The 18,615-nt window shown below is 50.7% G+C and overlaps 1 protein-coding gene across 3 annotated transcripts; it reads left to right on the top strand.

The window, feature by feature from the left end:
* Positions 1-2,182: 2,182 nt before the first annotated feature.
* Positions 2,183-15,233, top strand: ABCF1 (ATP binding cassette subfamily F member 1). Of its 3 annotated transcripts, none has more exons than XM_068994104.1 (25): positions 2,183-2,282; positions 5,921-5,967; positions 6,186-6,281; positions 6,443-6,569; positions 6,717-6,754; positions 6,840-6,947; positions 7,834-7,908; positions 7,988-8,101; positions 8,912-9,013; positions 9,249-9,371; positions 9,728-9,828; positions 9,929-10,014; positions 10,317-10,456; positions 10,542-10,690; positions 10,958-11,041; positions 11,187-11,311; positions 11,497-11,609; positions 11,732-11,903; positions 11,999-12,073; positions 12,187-12,257; positions 13,699-13,731; positions 13,814-13,982; positions 14,180-14,244; positions 14,332-14,404; positions 14,547-15,233. In XM_068994104.1, exons 1-25 carry the CDS (start codon positions 2,210-2,212, stop codon positions 14,711-14,713), a joined length of 2,526 nt encoding a protein of 841 aa, XP_068850205.1. In that variant the 5' UTR covers positions 2,183-2,209; the 3' UTR covers positions 14,714-15,233. The 3 variants fall into 3 exon arrangements, with proteins under 3 accessions (XP_068850205.1, XP_068850204.1, XP_068850206.1); XM_068994103.1 differs by having other exon boundaries at positions 6,440-6,569; XM_068994105.1 differs by lacking the exon at positions 8,912-9,013.
* The last annotated feature ends 3,382 nt before the right edge of the window (positions 15,234-18,615 follow it).

The raw sequence follows: 18,615 nt of genomic DNA, 5'->3' as shown, positions 1-18,615 counted from the left end.
CAGCAACAAAGAGCCAGTGCAGCCAAAATAAATACAATTATTTTTAAAAATTAAAAAAGTAAAAGCTCAGTTTTGTGCATATTAATTTGTGATAGCTATAAGAGATCTCAGAGAGGATGTCCAATGAACAGTTGGATTCACGAGTTTAGGGCAGAAATTGGAGCCGAAAAGAGAGATTTGGGGATTTTCATCAGTTTTGGATGATATTTAAAGTTATGTGCATGCGTGTGTGCTTAGTCACTCAGTTGTATCCAACTCTTTGAGACCCTTTGGACTGTAGCTTGCCAGGTGCTTCTGTCCATGGCATTTTTCAGGCATGAATACTGGGGAGGGTTGCTGTTGTCCTCCTCGAGGGGATCTTCCCGTCACAGGGATGTGTAATAAGTCTAGACAAAAGACAGCTGAGCCTGGAGGCACTTCAATATTTACACTTCAGGAGGAGAAGCCAGGAAAAGGAAAAAGGGAGTAGCCAGGAAAGGAAACTTGAAAAGAGCAGTGCCTCTGAAGAAAGGAAAAGGAGAAGGGAGTGACCATCTGTATCAAGTGCTGCTGAGAAGGGAGTAGGATAAAGACAGAGAACAGGCCCCAATCCATTGACCTTGGCAAGAGCGGTGATCTTGCCAGGGAATGGTGAGGACAAAAACAAGACTAGCAGTTTAAGGAGAGAAGGGAGCTGGCAGAGCTATGGGAGCACTTTGGTCCCACATCTATTAGAATTGGAAGTGTCCCAAATATTGATTTTGGTGGTGATTTAAGATCATGGCATACGGTCCCATCACTTCATGGGAAATAGATGGGGGAAACGGTGGCTGACTTTATTTTTCTGGGCTCCAAAATCACTGCAGATGTTGACTGCAGCCATGAAATTAAAAGACGCTTGCTCCTTGGAAGGAAAGTTATGACCAACCTAGACAGCACATTAAAAAGCAGAGACATTACTTTGCCAACAAAGGTCCGTCTAGTCAAGGCTATGGTTTTTCCAGTGGTCACGTATGGATGTGAGAGCTGGACTATAAAGAAAGCTGAGTGCTGAAGAGTTGATGCTTTTGAACTGTGGTGTTGGAGAAGACTCTTGGGAGTCCCTTGGATTGCAAGGAGATCCAACCAGTCCATCCTAAAGGAGATCAGTCCTGGGTATTCATTGGAAGGACTGATGTTGAAGCTGAAACTCCAGTACTTTGGCCACCTCATGCGAAGAGCTGACTCACTGGAAAAGACCCTGATGCTGGGAAAGATTGAGGGCATGAGGAGAAGGGGACGACAGAGGATGAGATGGTTGGATGGCATCACCGACTCGACGGACATGGGTTTGGGGGGACTCTGGGAGTTGGTGATGGACAGGGAGGCCTTGAGTGCTGCAGTTTGTGAGGTCTCAAAGAGTTGGACACGATTGAGTGACTGAACTGAACTGAACATGTCAAAACTTATAGCATTCACTTTGCAGTTTACTGGTTATCTATTGTATTAATATATAAAGTTTACCTTAAGTCACTTACACCTCGGAAAAGCTGTTACCAAAAGAAAAAAAAAAAAGTGAACCCAAGCCCCACTGCACTGTGATTCCTGTTTGTTAGGCTACAGTTCCTCGTTTACATCTCTACACCTCGGGATTTTGTGACACATCTCAACACTAGACCGACAAAGCCTCTTCCTGAGTTAGTGGACTTTGCTTTTCTGCTCCTGACTAATCAGAAAGGACGGGTAACAAGGTAGCGTTCAGTTTTGTTTTTGTTTTTAAAGACTTCATGGAGAAGGAAATGGCAACCCACTCCGGTACTCTTGCCTGGAAAATTCCATGGATGGAGGAGCCTAGTAAGCTACAATCCATGGAATCTCAAGAGTTGCACACGACTGAGCAACTTCACTTTTATTTAAAAAAAAAAAAGACTTCACTCTTTCATACTAGTCGGAAATAATTATGTTCTGTCACTTAGTCACGCGGCGTCGTAGAGTCATTGGGGTTCCTCGACTGTCTTAAACCTGCTGTCGCGACCCGAGTGGGCGGGCACCGGCCACGCCCTGTCATTGCAGGCCACGCTCCCACCAGGTCGCAGGCACGCCCACTACAGGACGGCGCGGCGCGCACGTGGGCCGTCCAGGGGCGGAGTCGACAGCCCAGACGTAGAGAGCAAGTGTGGTTCCGGGCCCCACGCTACCGGAAGCGGAAATAGCACCCGGCGAAGCCAGAGTTACCGTAACTGCCACCGAGATGCCGAAGGGGCCCAAGCAGCAGCCGCCGGAGCCCGAGTGGATCGGAGACGGAGAGACCACGGGCCCCACAGGTAAGTCTGGCAGGCAGAGGAGAAAGAAGATAGAAAAGAGAAGAGAGAGAAATGTGCGCCGGGTCCCAGGAGAGGGTGGCGGGCGCGAGACTCACCCGGCCGTTCGGGGGGCTACTGCGCATGCGTGCAGTGGGGCCGGGAAGAGTTTGCCCTGGCAGGAGTGCTTTTGGGATGCCGGCGAAAAGAAAAGGTGTCGGGCTGTCAGGCACGAGCTTCAGTAACACCGGGCAAGAGACGGAGAAGAGCGTATGGGGGACTTCCCTGGTGATTCATTGGTTAAGAATTGACCTGCCGATCCAGGAGGTGCGGGATCGCTGGTGAAGAAGCTAGGATTTCCACAAGCCTCCTGGTCAAAAAACAACACATAGAAGCGATATTATAACAGATTCAGTAATGACTTTAAAGAGGGTCCTCGTTAAAAAAAAAAAAAGAAACGTAAAAGATTTCAGGAAGAGCATTTCGTAGGAAGAAGAGATGGGGAAAATGAGAAAAGCCCTATTTTCTTCTCTTCTGGATATCTCGGTAACACCGTATTCCACAACCGGCAGGAATATATAAGCTATGCCTCGACCTATTCCGTACCAGCGCAACTCGCACTGACCTGGAGTCCCATCTGCTTCTCAAGAGAGGCTGATTCCTTCATGGAGTCGTGCCTAAGACAGCTTTCATAAGACACCTTTTTGACTCAAGTGGAGCAAGAAGGTAGATACTGGGTATTGGAATGGAGGATTATGTTTTACTTAAAAACAGCTAATGTTTGTTGAGCCACTTGTGTTTAATTATACATTGTGCTTTGGAGAAGGGACAAAAAAATATGAAGACCTTCTCCCAGACTTGAAGGTATTTCAAGAGGGAGATAAGATGGGTGGAAATAATTATAGTGGGTAAACAGTGACTAATTTTACAGAACTGGAGATGTAGGGATGAAAAGACTTGCCTATGGAGAAGGGGCAAGTCTAGTATAGGGGACAGAGGTTTAGTCAGGGAATGTGCTTGAGAATGCTGTGGGACTAGAGAAGACAGGGGCAACATATAGGCAGATAGGACGGGAGTGTCAGCAAAGCCTCCCAGGAATATGTGATAACTGAGTTCATTCTCCAAGGATCATTATGAGTTAGCAAAGGGAAGAAGGTTCTAAGCAAGCAGAGGGTACAGTTAATGCAAAGATAGAGATGTAGTTGAGCCTGGCTGGTTCTCAATATTGTATTGACTCATGTGATGGTATTGAAAAGGTGTGCAAGACAAGATACTGAAAGGCTTTATACACTGTTCCAAGGAATTTAATCCTAAAGACGTTAAGAAAGAAGACCCATTGAAGTGCATAGAAATGATTGGAGTCAGGGAGATCATTTAGGAGGCCCTGGTAAAGATCCCTGTGAGAAGTGATAAGAGAGGAAGCCAGGGCATTGACTAGAGCTGGGAACCAACTAAGGGGAGAAGAATTAAGGCAGACACTCACTTGGAATAATTCCGTGGGTACTAGGCTCTTCATTGAAAGCTGTAATAGGCTATGGGTTGGGGAGCAGGAAGAGGTAAGGTCAGCTATTGAATGCTAAATTGAAGATTTCTGAGACGGCAAGGAGAGAGTTTGTTCAGTGGCCGTGGAGAGAGCAGTAGACTGGGAGTGAAGACACAGGTGTAGTTGAGCTGTTGGATCCGGGGAGTCCCCTAGAGAGTGTCTGTGGATTGAAATGAAAAGAGGTCTAAGATGGGAACCCAAGAGAACTTCAGCAATTAAGGGAAGGCATATAGGAGGCTGAGGATATGAGACTGAGAAAGGTGAGCCGCCAGAGAAACTAGAGGCAGACCATCAGAATCCCTGACGCTAAGTAACAACAGGAGAGAAGAGTGAAAATGATGAGGGAAGTCGCACGGGATGTTGCTGAGTAGTCAAGCAAAATAAGGACTACCAAAAAACCCCCCACAACAACAATTCCTTTTTGAATTGAACAACTAAGAGGATGGTGGCAGCTTTGACAAAAGTAGTGTTCATTAGAAGGTAACGCCCAAATCAGGTTGTGGTATATTCAAAAAGGAATGGGAGACGAGGAGGGGGCTAGTGTGGACTGCACTTTTGAGACTCAGTGAAGACAAGAATAGAAGCAATAATTGGGTGGGGGGAGTGTAAGATTTCAGAAAGTGGTTCACTTGGCTTTGAAATGAAGAGCCCTTCAATGGTGTCCTTACAAAAGGGAGGAGCCGTTGTGGTGGGGGGAAGACATGGAGGATACAGGGTAGCTTTAGCCACACTTAGCCTTTTCCTGCTCCAGGGTGATAATACTTCTCACACTTGAACCAATGGTCAGGAGGCATGGTTGTATTAGTCCATGGAGAGAAATTAGTGTCTGAGTCACTTCTGAGTGTCGTCAGAGTGAGCCGATCGCATCATTCCGGCTTGTGAACTACAATGGGTCCTCCCTCTTAGTGCCTTTAGGATTAGACTCCTCAGAATAGCATATATAGAAAGTCTTTCATAATGTCTCCACATCTTTTCAGTTCCATCACACTAGTCACCCAATACAGGGATCAGATTTTGCAGTGTGTTCAGGGTGGAGGTCACCAATTAAGCAAAGACAGACATAAGCATGCCTGGGAGTTACCAAGAAGCAGGGAGAAGCCAGTGTCCACGTGGGTATGGGTAGGGAAAGAGCAGAAGAAATAGGATACGCCCTTCTCATTTGTGAGGCCCTAAATTATAGGGCTTGACCTTCATTTTATCCACTTTTTGACACTGTAGATGCTCAGCATCTGATAAATGATTATTGTGGACTCGGTGGCATCCTGGTCTGAGAATACTTAATGTGGTGGATAGCAGAAGGCTTTGTTTTGGTTTTGGGATGGGGGAAACTTAAATGACTGCAGGAGTGCCTTTGGATAGAATTGAATAGCAGTAGGCGGTAGGATGGTTGGGGGTGAATGTGATGGTGGATAGGCCTAGGAGTGGAGAGAAATCACGAGGCTGCTGGCTGCCTCCCCGTCTTATGTCGGGAAGGAGTTAGACGTAACCCTCTGTCTTCAGGGAAACGGAGATAGACAAAAAGGAGAGGCTGGGAATTTGTCAGTGAACTTTTCTTGACTTCCCACTTTGCTCCCTGAGAACACGAGCTAAGCAGTGTCTCAGGTCACTCTGGGATGAAGGATTGATGCCCAGTGAAGCCTAACACAGCCCGGTTTGTGCTGGAATTGCAAGCGGAGCAGCTGTGGCATAGACCCAGGTGTTTGTTGACTTAGCAGACGGCTTTGTTTCCGTGGCCTGCAGGTTCCAAAAATGACATATAATACTTTATCCTACTTTTCTCCCCTGTGGGTGACTGGGGTGGGGAAAGGTCTTTCTCTCCCAGTATGTCCTGAGTTATTCATAGTACCTCTAGCTCAGCTAATCTTGCCAGCTAAAAACATTGGCATCATCTCTGAAAACTGTCTTACTTCCCACCTTTGGCACCATCACCTTGTGGATTCTCCTTTTCTGCCTCCCACTAGACTAGCCACCGTTGTCTGTCTCGTGGGACAGTGTCCAGGGAGGGAGCTAGAAAAACAGTGACAAGGAAGGGTAGAGTCCACTAAGGGTTGGCAGGTGAGATCAGGGTGACTTTGGAATTTGCAAATCATCATTCACAATGTCTGCTTAACCCTTCTAGACAAAGTGGTGAAGAAAGGGAAGAAGGACAAGAAGACCAAAAAGACGGTGAGGCAATGACGGGTGAGGAGAGGGGGCTGTGGGTGTTTCCCAGCAGAATGTGGCCCTGTGAAGTTGGTGGGGCCAGGAGGGAGGGGAAGAGGTCTTGTCGGGAGAGGGAGCAAGGTGGGATGGCGTGCCTGGCGGGTCCCTAGGTACATGGGTGGTGGTCAAGGACTTGATTGGTCTCTGAGCCGTGTTTACCTGGATCTTAACTCCTGTTTTAGTTCTTCGAGGAGCTGGCAGTAGAAGACAGACAGGCTGGGGAAGAAGAGAAAGTGCTAAAGGAGCAGCAGCAGCAGCAGCAGCAGCAGCAGCAGCAGGTACGGATGTCAGCAGACCCACCACTCCATGGGGGCATCTTCAGTCTGCCAGCCCCTCTGCAGCCCGCGCTGGTTCACTCGGCTGGTGGGGAGCGTTCTCTGGGGCAGAGATACAGCAGCGGCCCAGGCTTCATTCTCTCACCCTGTTTGGCTTTCAGCAGCAAAAAAAGAAGCGAGACACCCGTAAAGGGAGGCGGAAAAAGGATGTGGATGATGACGGAGAGGAGAAGGAGCTCATGGAGCGTCTTAAGAAGCTCTCAGTACCAGCCAGCGATGAGGAGGATGAGGGTAAATGCACTGAGGGGAGATGGGTACCTGGAACCCTTGAGTCAGGAAGAGTCAGGTGCCTCATTCCTTGATCTGGAGTTAGAGTAGATTGAGGAGCGGACATGGTCGTTCTCTTTCCCAGCTCACCTTCTCCCCTTGTCATTTCAGTGCCTGCCCCAGTACCCCGAGGAGGGAAGAAAACCAAGGTAAGCCATCTGTCTGGGTGGTAAACAGAGACCCCAGGGGTGCAGCCTTGACCATCCTACTGACTTCTATGCTTTCATTCTCCAGGGTGGTAATGTTTTTGCAGCCCTGATTCAGGATCAGAGTGAAGATGAGGAGGAGGAAGAAAAACATGCTCCTAAGCCGGCCAAGCCAGAGAAGAATCGGATCAATAAGGTGATAGTGCTGGCTCTGCCGGTCCCTCCCACCCCATGTGGCACCTCTGGCTACAGTGTGATGATTCCCTGGCTTCTTTTCCTGCTTTTCAACTAGCTCTTCTAGGCCAGGCCAGTCTGCTTATACTGTCAGCTTATCCTGTCAAAATCAGCTTTTTTAAAAGTACTCTTTATCGCTCGGAAATTTACAGCGATTCTGTTGCTTTCAAACTGAAAATCTAAACCAAACACCTTCAAGTCTTTGCCCTTCCACCAGGACCCTTCTGCAGGATTACTTGGGACTTGCCTTGTATGCCGATCAGCCTCATCAGATGTTTGAATCCAGCCTGACTGTGTGCTGAAGCCTTTATTCTTTATGCCTTCTCTTCTTCCTAGAACGTCTTCTCCAAGCCCACGACCAGTATCTCTTCTCAAGATTTGCCCTCTGGAGGAAGCCCTCCAGTGTTAGGGCCATCCCATCCACATAATTCATTTACCTAACTCACAGTCCCTTAGCTTCGCTGTTCACTGTTCGTCTCTTCACTGTCTGTCTCCCGCTGGAGGCCAGGGTTTTTCCGGGTCTCATTTTCTCCCTGGCAGACTTAGTATAGTTAACTGCTACTCCTGGACTACTAGAAATTCTTGTCAAGCTGCTGCTGCTGCTAAGTCGCTTCAGTCGTGTCCGACTCTGTGCGACCCCATAGACGGCAGTCCATTGCGCTCCCCCATCCCTGGGATTCTGCAGGCAAGAACACGGAGTGGGTTGCCATTTCCTTCTCTGCTACATGAAAGTAAAAAGTGAAAGTGATGTCGCTCAGTCATCTTAGCGACCCCATGGACTGCAGCCCACCAGGCTCCTCCGTCTATGTTATAGCAAATTAATTTGTGTGTCTGTGTGTCTTCTCCAGGCTGTATCTCAGGAACAACAGCCAGGGTTGAAGGGCAAAAAGACAAAGGAGGAGAAGTCAAAGGGGAAGGCCAAGGTGAGGGAACATTGGCGGGAGGTGGGCTGGTCTGAAGAATCAGAGCAATTGCATCCGACCTGCTGGCTTTTCCCTGTAGCCTCAAAATAAATTTGCTGCTCTGGAGAGTGAAGAGGAGGAGGATGAAGAGGAAGTAACAAAAGAAAAGGAACCGCCCAAGCAAGGGAAGGAGAAGGCCAAGAAGGCTGAGCAGGTGTGTGTTTCGGTGTTGTGGGGAGGTGGGCTGAGGGGCCCAGGCCTGGTGGCCCTTGGGCCAGGGGCAGGACGTGAGCTGCAACCTGGGGCGCTCTTACTCCCCAGGGCAGAGGCTGGCAAACTTCTGTAAAGGACCTTCTGGTAAATACTCTGGACTTGCAGACCGCATACAATCTCTGATACGTATTTTTCTTTTCTGTTTTTGGAAAGACTGAAAATGTAAAAGCCATTTTTTGTTCAAGGGCCCTAATTTGCACCTCTTGATCCAGAAGAGCAAGGGACATGGCCGGCACCCTCAGCCCCGGTTCTGGCTCTGCCACTCCCTGTGTGATCTTGAGTACGTCTTGCCACCTCTTCAGGCCTCACTCTTCTCATCTGTGTCACCGAGTGACCTCTGAGCTCCCCTGTACCATCAGCACCTGCTAGTTCTCATCCTGTTGGATTCCTCAGTGGGTCTGCACAGGGCTTCTGGACCTCTGCTTTGCATGTTTACCTGCAGAGAGACTCGTTTGATGCTGAGGAAGAGAATCTGTTCCTTTTGTTCTGCCTTTAGTTACATTGTATTGACAGTTGCATAGGTATAGGTACATATACGTCTTTACAGTTCATATATGCGTACATAGGTACCTTCCTGGTGGCACAGATGGATACAGGGCTACAAGGAAACCAGAGTGGGTGTGAGAATGTGAGCACTGCCAAGATATTTCAGGATTCTTGGAGAGAGACAGAGCTGACTGTGGAGCTGGGAGTGGATGACATGAAGTTCTCAAAGGGCTCCCTTGTTTTTACCATTGCCTGGTTCTCACAGGGCTCAGAGGAAGGAGAAGAGGAGGAGGAAGAAGGGGAGTCCAAGGCCGATGACCCCTATGCTCATCTTAGCAAGAAGGAGAAGAAGAAACTCAAGAAACAAGTAAGACCTTGGGTTCTTAGTGGTCAAAGGTGGAAGAAGTTTTTATTTTAATGCTTCAAGTAGGGGACGTGTGAAGGGAGAGCTTTGGGTGCTGGGTTGAGTACAACAGCTGCAGTAAGGAAACAGCTGTGTTCTGTGAGCACAGTGTCATGGTGCCTGGTGACACGGGTCTGTATTGTGGCAACTGGAAAGTGGCAGGCAGTGGCCTCAAATGTGATCTTTCCTTCCTTCTCAGATGGAGTATGAGCGTCAGGTGGCTTCGTTAAAAGCAGCCAATGCTGCTGAAAATGACTTCTCTGTGTCGCAAGCAGAGGTGTCTTCCCGCCAGGCCATGCTAGAAAATGCCTCTGACATCAAGGTAAGGTCCGAGGGGGCCCCTCCTACCAGCTCAGCCAGGGACCTGCCACTTCTCCCCTTCCCCTGAGAGGCCATGGTGACTGAGAAAGTGGGTGTGAGGGGGAGGTCTGCTGGGAAGAAACCTGGGAGGCGTTCTCCACATCTTGAGTTCTGCAAACTTGAACAAGAAGATAGAAGAACCAGCATAGGAGTCCAGCTTTGGAGGGAAGCAGGGTGGGACAGGCTGGCCACGCTTAGGGTGTGGACTCCGATTAGAGGCAGTGGATGGGGAGGGGGCTTCCCTGCAGAGAAAAAGTTGCAGCTGCTAGACATACGGAAGGGCGTTCTCACATGCTCACTCTTTCCTGACCGTCGCAGCTGGAGAAGTTCAGCATCTCGGCCCATGGCAAGGAGCTGTTTGTTAACGCAGACCTGTACATCGTCGCTGGCCGCCGCTACGGGCTGGTGGGACCCAATGGGTGAGGAGAGGAGGGGCTGGAGCTGTGAGAGGGGAGGGGCCGGAGGGAGAAGAGACTTGTTCTCGGAGGCGGCCTGGTCCTCAAAGCTCTCATTCCTCAGCAAGGGCAAGACCACTCTGCTCAAGCACATCGCCAACCGAGCCCTGAGCATCCCTCCCAACATCGACGTGCTGCTGTGCGAGCAGGGTGAGGCCGCTGGTGGCAGAGGGGCTGGTGGGGTAGGGGAAACTCAGGGGCTTGCGAGGGGCTACCACTGGGGTCTGTGAGCCAGCCAAGAACAGAAGAGCCTGTGGCTGTGAGTTGGAAGGGTTTTGTGGGGAGACTGGGGACTGGAAAATGGGTGCCACAGAAGTAGGCAGGGTGCGGTGAGAGGCTGGAACAAGTGCTGAGAGCTGGGCAGGGTCAGGCAGTCCAGAAACGGAGCTGCTGGGAAGAAGGGGCAGGAGCCTTGGCCCCTGGGTGCACCCTGACTGCTCCCCGGCCCCCAGAGGTGGTAGCTGACGAGACGCCAGCCGTGCAGGCTGTCCTTCGAGCGGACACCAAGCGGTTGATGCTGCTGGAAGAGGAACGGCGGCTTCAGGGACAGCTGGAGCAGGGCGACGATGCGGCTGCTGAGAGGCTCGAGAAGGTAGAGGAGATGGCGCAGGGGACACGAGCTAAAATGGGGGGCTCCCGGGACCCCCCAACATGTGTCCTCTTCTCCCTCCTCCCAGGTGTACGAGGAATTGCGGGCCACTGGGGCGGCCGCTGCAGAGGCCAAAGCCCGCCGGATCCTGGCCGGCCTGGGCTTTGACCCTGAAATGCAGAATCGACCCACACAGAAGTTCTCGGGGGGCTGGCGCATGCGTGTCTCCTTGGCCAGGTGGGCTCCCAGCCCCTGCCCTTCTGGCCTCCGCCCACCCTTCCTGTTCTTCCCAGGCTGTCTTCTCCCTCCCATACTGTCTGACTTGTCAGATTCGGGGGCTTCTCTCCCTGTCTGGGGGTGTGTTCTCATCTGTCTCAGGAACTCTTAGGAGAGATTGGGAAGGAGTGTTTATGCTCTCAGGCTCCACTTAGCAGAGGCTTCTGTGGGTTGTCTGAGCAAGGGTCTTCCTCCCACTGACCCTGCCTTCTGCCGCCCACCCTCTAGGGCGTTGTTCATGGAACCCACGCTGCTGATGTTGGACGAGCCCACCAACCACCTGGACCTCAACGCTGTCATCTGGCTCAACAAGTGAGTGGCCCTGGATTATAGGTTTGTATCGCTGGTCTCCACTCTGCCCCTGACAGCTCTCACCCCAGTCTCTCTCTTTCGATTCCTGCCCCTGTCTGCACTCTAACCTGGAGATTGTGACATTTCCACACTCTTTAAAACCCAGCTACCTCCAGGGCTGGCGGAAGACGCTGCTCATCGTCTCCCATGACCAAGGCTTCCTGGATGACGTCTGTACTGACATCATCCATCTCGACGCCCAGCGGCTTCACTACTACAGGGGCAATTATAGTACGTGGGACGTTGAGGGCGAGGAAAGGGATGGCTCCTGGAGAAAGGCCTGGGAGGGAGGGACATAGGGACGTGGTGATAATTCTGAGTATTAGAGAATTCTGGAAATGACCCCTACCCCCACCATCCCCCATCCTCCTGGGGACAGGGACAAGCATTGATGACCCCCCATCCCCTTGCCTCAGTGACCTTCAAGAAGATGTACCAGCAAAAGCAAAAGGAACTGCTGAAGCAATATGAGAAGCAGGAGAAAAAGCTGAAGGAGCTAAAGGCGGGCGGCAAGTCCACCAAGCAGGCGGTGAGCACTGGGTCTTCCTGGGCAGGGATCTTCTCGGGAGAAGGAGGAGGCCTTGGACCCTGCCTGCCACTCAGGGCCTCCTGTCCAAGGCTTGGATGTCTCCCTTTCCCCGTCCTCTTCAGGAGAAGCAAACTAAGGAAGCCTTGACTCGAAAGCAGCAGAAGTGCCGGCGGAAAAACCAGGATGAGGAGTCACAGGAGGCCCCCGAGCTGCTGAAGCGCCCCAAGGAGTACACCGTGCGCTTCACGTTCCCGGACCCACCACCGCTCAGCCCTCCAGTGCTGGGCCTACACGGTGAGCGGCCGCGGCCCTGCCTGCCCGCCCGCCCCTCCAGGGCTCTAGGGGGACTCTGAAGAGAAAATAAAGTGCTGCTTTTCTTGCCTTCTCAGGTGTGACCTTTGGCTATGAGGGGCAGAAACCACTCTTTAAGAATCTGGATTTTGGCATCGACATGGACTCAAGGAGTGAGTTGAGGGGAGGCTCAGTGCAGGGTTCGGGGTGGGACTCAGGCCGTGGAGCAGGAGCCCCAGGGAGTTTCTGGGGACCTCACCTCTGACCTCTCTCTTCCCTCGGGCAGTTTGCATCGTGGGCCCTAACGGCGTGGGGAAGAGCACCCTGCTGCTGCTGCTGACAGGCAAGCTGACGCCGGTGAGTCCAGGAGTCGGAGGGCTGTGGTGACGGGCGAGCGGAGGCATGAGCACACGGCTGTTCCCTGGACGCTCCTGGGGAGCCCTCTCTGCTGTGGAGAGTTAAATACAGAACTTGTCATGGATGGTTCTTTTCCTTAAGAGGTGCTGTAGAGGAGGACAGTTTAGATCAGTCAGACCTGGAGACAGACCTGGAGAAGTGGGCCCAGGTGAAGGGCGTGCCTCCCCCATCCTGCTTGTGTGTTCTGGTTATGTAAGAAATATATGCCCATTGTAGAATCGTTAGAAATTATGTGAACCAGGGAATTCCTGGCAGTCCAGTAGTTAGGACTCAGGGCTTTTACCGGCATGAGCCCCGGTTAGATCCCTGATTGGGGAACTAAGCAAGGGACAGATGAAAAAAAAATTACATAAGCCAGAGAAAAATCTAGAGATAACCCGTATTAATTTTAATGGATCGCTTTCCTTTTTTTTTTCTTACAAGCATATATGTAATTATTTTTCTTAACAAAAGTGGGTTATCCTGTGAATTGTTTTGTAGCTAGCTTTTTTCAGATAATGTATATGAAGCATTTTTTTGTGCTCGTAGTCAGGTAGTGGCACCCCACTCCAGTACTCTTGCCTGGAAAATCCTATGGACAGAGGAGCCTAGAAGGCTGCAGTCCATGGGGTCACTGAGGGTCGGACACGACTGAGCGGCTTCACTTTCACTTTTCACTTTCACGCATTGGAGAAGGAAGTGGCAACCCACTCCACTGTTCTTGCCTGGAGAATCCCAGGGATGGAGGAGCCTGGTGGGCTGCTGTCTATGGGGTCGCACAGAGTCAGACATGACTGAAGTGACTTAGCAGTAGCAGTCTTATATGCATTTTTCTCATGGACCTATTATAATTTACTTGACGTCTGTTGTTTAGAATGTTTCTGGTGTTTCACTGAAGGACAACAGTAAAGAGTCTTACTGTACTTGTTCATGAATTTAGTTTTTCCTTAAGATGAATTCCCTAGAATCGCTTCGGGGACTTTTGCGGTATATGCAGTGCCAGGTGGTTGTAACCATCTGTCTGCCCTCCAGGCAAGTGTGGAGAAGGCACATTGCCTCGCACCCCCAGAGTAGGTCTTCAGGAAGGTGTCCTAGACCCTCCCACAGACTCATGCCCGTCTGAGGTGGGACCCTGAAAAATTCTGGCTGGAAGGTGGGGACAGGGTTTTCTGCTCGTGGTCAGCCTGCTCCTGGTTCTGAATCTCCACTTCCTCCTCGCTTTTCCTCTTGCCTGATTTCCTGGCCTGCTGTGGCCCTGTTAGAGACACACCTGTGTTACCTTTCTTGTGCTAGCTCGTTCCCAGCCCCGTTCTGGTGTTCATTTCCCTTCAGAGTTGGGAGGTGGAGCTGGGGCTCCTCTCCGCCCCCGCTTACTCCACCCCGCCTTGCTTTTTCCTTGCAGACTCGGGGTGAAATGAGGAAGAACCACCGGCTGGTAAGTGGCTTTGGGAATCAGGTAGTCAGAGGCCAAGAGGAAGTCTGACTTTCATTGACCACCTTCCTCTCCTCTTGGGCAGAAAATTGGCTTCTTCAACCAGCAGTATGCAGAGCAGCTGCGCATGGAGGAGACGCCCACCGAGTACCTGCAGCGGGGCTTCAACCTGCCCTACCAGGATGCGCGCAAGTGCCTGGGCCGCTTCGGCCTGGAGAGCCACGCCCACACCATCCAGATCTGCAAGCTCTCTGGTACCGGGCCCGGGCAGGCGCCCCCTCCTCAGAATGCCCTCCCGCACCCTCTCCTTCGAGGCGGGAGGGAAGAGGAACCGCGACTTGGGGGACCTCAGTGCACACGCACGCACCTGCATGCACACACGGGCGTTCAGGGCTCCCCTGCAGACATGTTGGGTGGTGGAAGGTGCAGTGGTTCTTCCCCTTTGGTCTAGGTGGGCAGAAGGCACGAGTTGTGTTTGCAGAGCTGGCCTGTCGGGAGCCTGACGTCCTCATCTTGGTGAGTGAATGGGGTTGCGGGGTGGGGCCGGCACCAGGAAAGGTAGGGGTCGTTAACACTCAGTTTCGGGACGCCTCCTCTCCATAGGACGAGCCCACCAATAACCTGGACATCGAGTCTATCGACGCTCTAGGGGAGGCCATCAACGAATACAAGGGTGGTGAGTCAGCTCGGGCTTGCCCTCCTCCTACCCTGCTTGGGGATCGGACTGTAGGTGTTCTGGGGCCGGGCACCCTTCTTGCAGGTTTTGATTCCCCTCTTCCTTTTTGCCTGTCCTCCATTCTCACTGTCTTGCCTCGAAGCTGTGATCGTCGTCAGCCACGATGCCCGACTCATCACAGAAACCAACTGCCAGCTGTGGGTGGTGGAGGAGCAGAGTGTTAGCCAGATCGACGGTGACTTCGAAGACTACAAGCGGGAGGTGTTGGAGGCCCTGGGAGAAGTCATGGTCAGCCGGCCCCGAGAGTGAGCTTTCCTTCCCGGACATCCCCCATCTCCTCTCCATTCGGAAGCTTGCTCTGGACTACAGCCGGCATGGCAGCTGCTCGGGCGTGTGAAGGCGGAGTGTGGTCTTCATGTGACCAGGATATTTGATTGCTTCCTTTTCTCTGAAAGACTCGTCTGTTCTGCTTCTCTTGAGATAACTGAGTGGGCCTTGTCCTTGAAGTCCCTCTGTACAGGCAGAGGTGACATTTGTCATCATGGGGTTCCATCCAGCCAGCTCACGCAGCCAGTTGTCTGAGCCTCTGTCCTCACGGGGAAGCTTGCCTCTGGGCCGCCCCAAGCTTCGGGCGCAGCTGCCGCCTGGTCTTGAGTGGTGCTGCCCTCCTCCGGTGGATTCAGTGCTGACCTAATAGATACCAACAGCTGCTGCGGCTCCTGCCACCCAGGATCTGGTGCCTGCAGTATCTGGTCTGATGGGGGACTTGGGGACAGGAAAGGAATGCTGCTGAACTCGAATCGCCCTTTACAGGGGGAAGAAATAAAGGAAAGGAGTTGCCGCCACCTTGTTGCTGTTTGGAGATTTGTGGAAGCTGGAACTCTTCTGAATCTTGATTTGCTGTGTTCGCTTTTCTAGCAGTGGGGGGCAGCCTCTCTTCCCCACCGGTGCAGCCGGGTGCCACTTGCAGTCTTACCTCACTTTAGGTAGTGCTCGCTGTTTGAGGAGCCTCTCCCTTCCCCCAGCCCTTCAAATGAGTGCAAGGGAAAGGGAGTCCTCCCTTCTAGCCAGGACTAGGACACTCGGGTTTCTCACTATCCAAGCTCCACCCTGGGGTTAGGGACCAGAGTGTCTATCCCCACAGAGTTACTGTGTGCACTGTGGGGTATACGGGAAGGGCACAGACTGCTTTTGTGCATAATCTAGACAGAGAAGACTTAGAAGACGTGAGTGGACAGCGTTGATACAGGTAATTGCCAAATGTGTGGAGTTGTAGATTCTAAGTGGCCTTGAGCTCATAGAAGAGAAAGGTTACCCAGAACTTGGTTTTGTGGCAGGATCACTTGAGGGAGGACCTTGAGAAATATTAAGGCTGTTAACCATGAGCAGGGAGCCATTTTTTAAATGTAGGAAAAAGGGTGGATCTAAGGAAGAAAGAACTGTTTAGGGAGTTAACATGGCTGATGTGGCGACTTTTTCTTTATTAGTGTTAGATTGGAGAGACGGGTTTGGAAAGTAAAACCCAAGTGGCATGTGGTTGGTTGGTGGTCATTTCAGTGAGTGAGGAGTGAGGTGGACTATAGAGACTTACAGGACAGGCCCCAGAAACTTCCTAGTGGGGATGAAGTGATACATCCTGAATTAGGATGTGAGAGAGGGGTGGAAAGGACGGGCAGGTGGATAGAGCCAGGTGTGCAAATTGAAGGGAAAACAGGTGCATCCACTTCTCGGGAACGTGAAGAACGATCTCAAGGCTTCCTGAGGTGGGATGTCTTAACTTTGGGAAGTTACGTTCTGGCCAGAAATAGTACTGGACCTCAGTTACAAGGTTTATACTGAAAATTAAGATTTGGTATGAAGATAGTCACAGAGGTAGTACCATCAGGTACGTGTCCAGCCAGATTAGAAAGGATCTTGGAATTTGAGGGAAAAAAATCAAGGCCTTTTGCCAGGTAAGATGTTACATGTTAAAGTAGTCTCCGTAGTAAGGTCCTTTGTAAAACAATGAGAACAGCCTTCAAGTCCATGACTAATGGAGTGACCTTGGACTTAGCCTCTTGGTACCTGTTTCCGCATTTGTGACATGAAGGAGATGAAAAGTGCATACCTCACAAGGTTACTAAGATTTCAGATAAGTATTTATAAAGTGCGCTTTTTTAAAAGTTTTGTTACATGTATTTCATGTACAACTTAACACTTTGCACTTCAGTTGTTCAGTTCACTAGTATAAATGACACGTAAAACAGAGAGGAATCTTATTTATAAGATGAACACCAGAATTTTGCATTTCAAGTATTTGATGCTAATTTCACTACAAATACTTCAGATGCTGAAAGTAACTTCCATCCACAGGCAGAAGTTTTGTTTGTTCCCTCAATATATATACTGTTGTAATGCAGCTAAATCTGGACAGAGAATGCGCTTCTCCAGAAAGGGGAGCCTAACCCAGTGCAGTGTATGGCTAACCCAAAGCCTGAAAAATGAAATCTCATTAATAAAATTAAATGTTTGTATTCATGACAGTCTTTGTCACCTACAAATCAGGCACTGATGTGGTTCATAATGAGCACTGTAGGAATGGTTTAAAAAATTCCTGATTCTTCTGCACACCTTTCCAATGAGGAAACAGACCCTGAGCTGCCCCTGGCCACCCAGCCTGGACAGGACTGTTCCTGCGATGGCGACCCTTGTTTTCTGACCCCAGCACCCTGGGCATTCTCCCTCGGCTGTAGGATGTGGACAGATCCTTACTATTTCTCAAGGGTCTTCCCTTACATGATCCTGCCAAATCATCAAATTCTGGGTAATCTTTCTCTCTTCTGAGCTGAAGGCAATTTAGAATCTAGAACACCACACATTTGGCAATGTGGACGAGGTGACTGAAGGATGAGTCCTCAGGGGGCACGAGAGCCAGGACAGGTGTGTTAGGGCGGACTGTCAGCACTACAGTGGGAAAGGTGAAAGCCTTTCACTTAGAGCGCTGCGGCCATGCAGAACTCAGAGGAGGCCTGGGTGCGTGAGAAGCGGCCCTTGTGAGGCCAGTGCTGACGCAGCAGCTCAGATGCTTGAACCGGCTGCTCTAGGACCACGGTTCTCTACGTGTCCTAGACCAGCAGCAGCAGCAGCACTCAGAGTTTGTTAGAAATGCAAAGATAGGGTTGACACAAGTCAAGTTACAAGGTTATTTGGGGGGTGGGGGTGGGAATGGAATAAGAAAGGAAGAAGAGGTCAGTTGGAACAGGAGAGCTGTGCCTGCAAGTCTTGGTGAAGCAGAAGTGGGCCCAGTAGCACCTTTGGAGTTTGTCACAGGAAATGGTGTTAGAGTGGAAGGTAGGGTCGCCTTTAGTTTGAGTGATGAGGGAAGACTTCTCAGGAAGTAACACACTAAAGACAAGGCCTATAGGTGGACAAGGAACCAACTAGATGGATAAGAAAGAGCCTTCATGGAAGGGACCAGAAAGTGCAATGGCTCAGAAGCTAGAAAGAGCTGGTCCTGGAAGATGGCTTGAGCTTAGAGCTTGAGCAGCGGCTAGGACACATGAGGCCTTATACACCTTGATAGGGAGTTAGGATACGGCTCTAGGAGCATTAGAAGGCCATCGGAGTGTATGCAGGAGTGTGAATTTTCACAAAATTGTTCTGGCTGCTGGGCAGAGTGGTGGGTGGGAGGGTGATAGGGAGAGGAGATGCCAGGAGTGCTGTTAGATAATTCCTTTGGGCAGGAGAAGATACCCTCCCTCCTCTAAGAAAGGAAGGGAGATAACGTGAACTCAGATATTTTCAGGTGAAGAGAAGAAACGGTGCTCACTTTGGATGGGGCTGACTTTTTCAGAGGATTTGGTGCCAGAGAGTCAGGAGGAGTTAGGAAGTTTGCCAGCCAGCTGTGAATGTTGAGTCACTGCTAGTAATTTGTACTGGGCCAAGATAGTAGGATTTCATGATTTTTCAACATTAGGTGTACTGCCTGGGAGCAGGAATGGGAGAAATAGAATAATGGTGATTCAGAATTGGAGATGGAACCAGTGTGCTTGGGGAAGGGTTGACAGAGGAATCAAAAGTTAAAAGGTAATTTTGGGGGTGGGGGTGGAAATGGAATAAAAGAGGAGGAACAGACCACCTGAAACAGGAGATGTGTCTGCAAGGCTTCAGTTCAGTCGCGCAGTTGTATCCGACTCTGCGACCCCATGAACCCCAGCACGCCAGACCTCCCT

The sequence above is a fragment of the Capricornis sumatraensis genome, chromosome 22 (genome assembly GCF_032405125.1).
Source record: "Capricornis sumatraensis isolate serow.1 chromosome 22, serow.2, whole genome shotgun sequence".
Classification (NCBI taxonomy): Eukaryota; Metazoa; Chordata; class Mammalia; order Artiodactyla; family Bovidae; genus Capricornis; species Capricornis sumatraensis.
The sequence above is the reverse complement of the archived record's forward strand: the minus strand, read 5'-3'. Positions and strand labels throughout refer to the sequence as shown.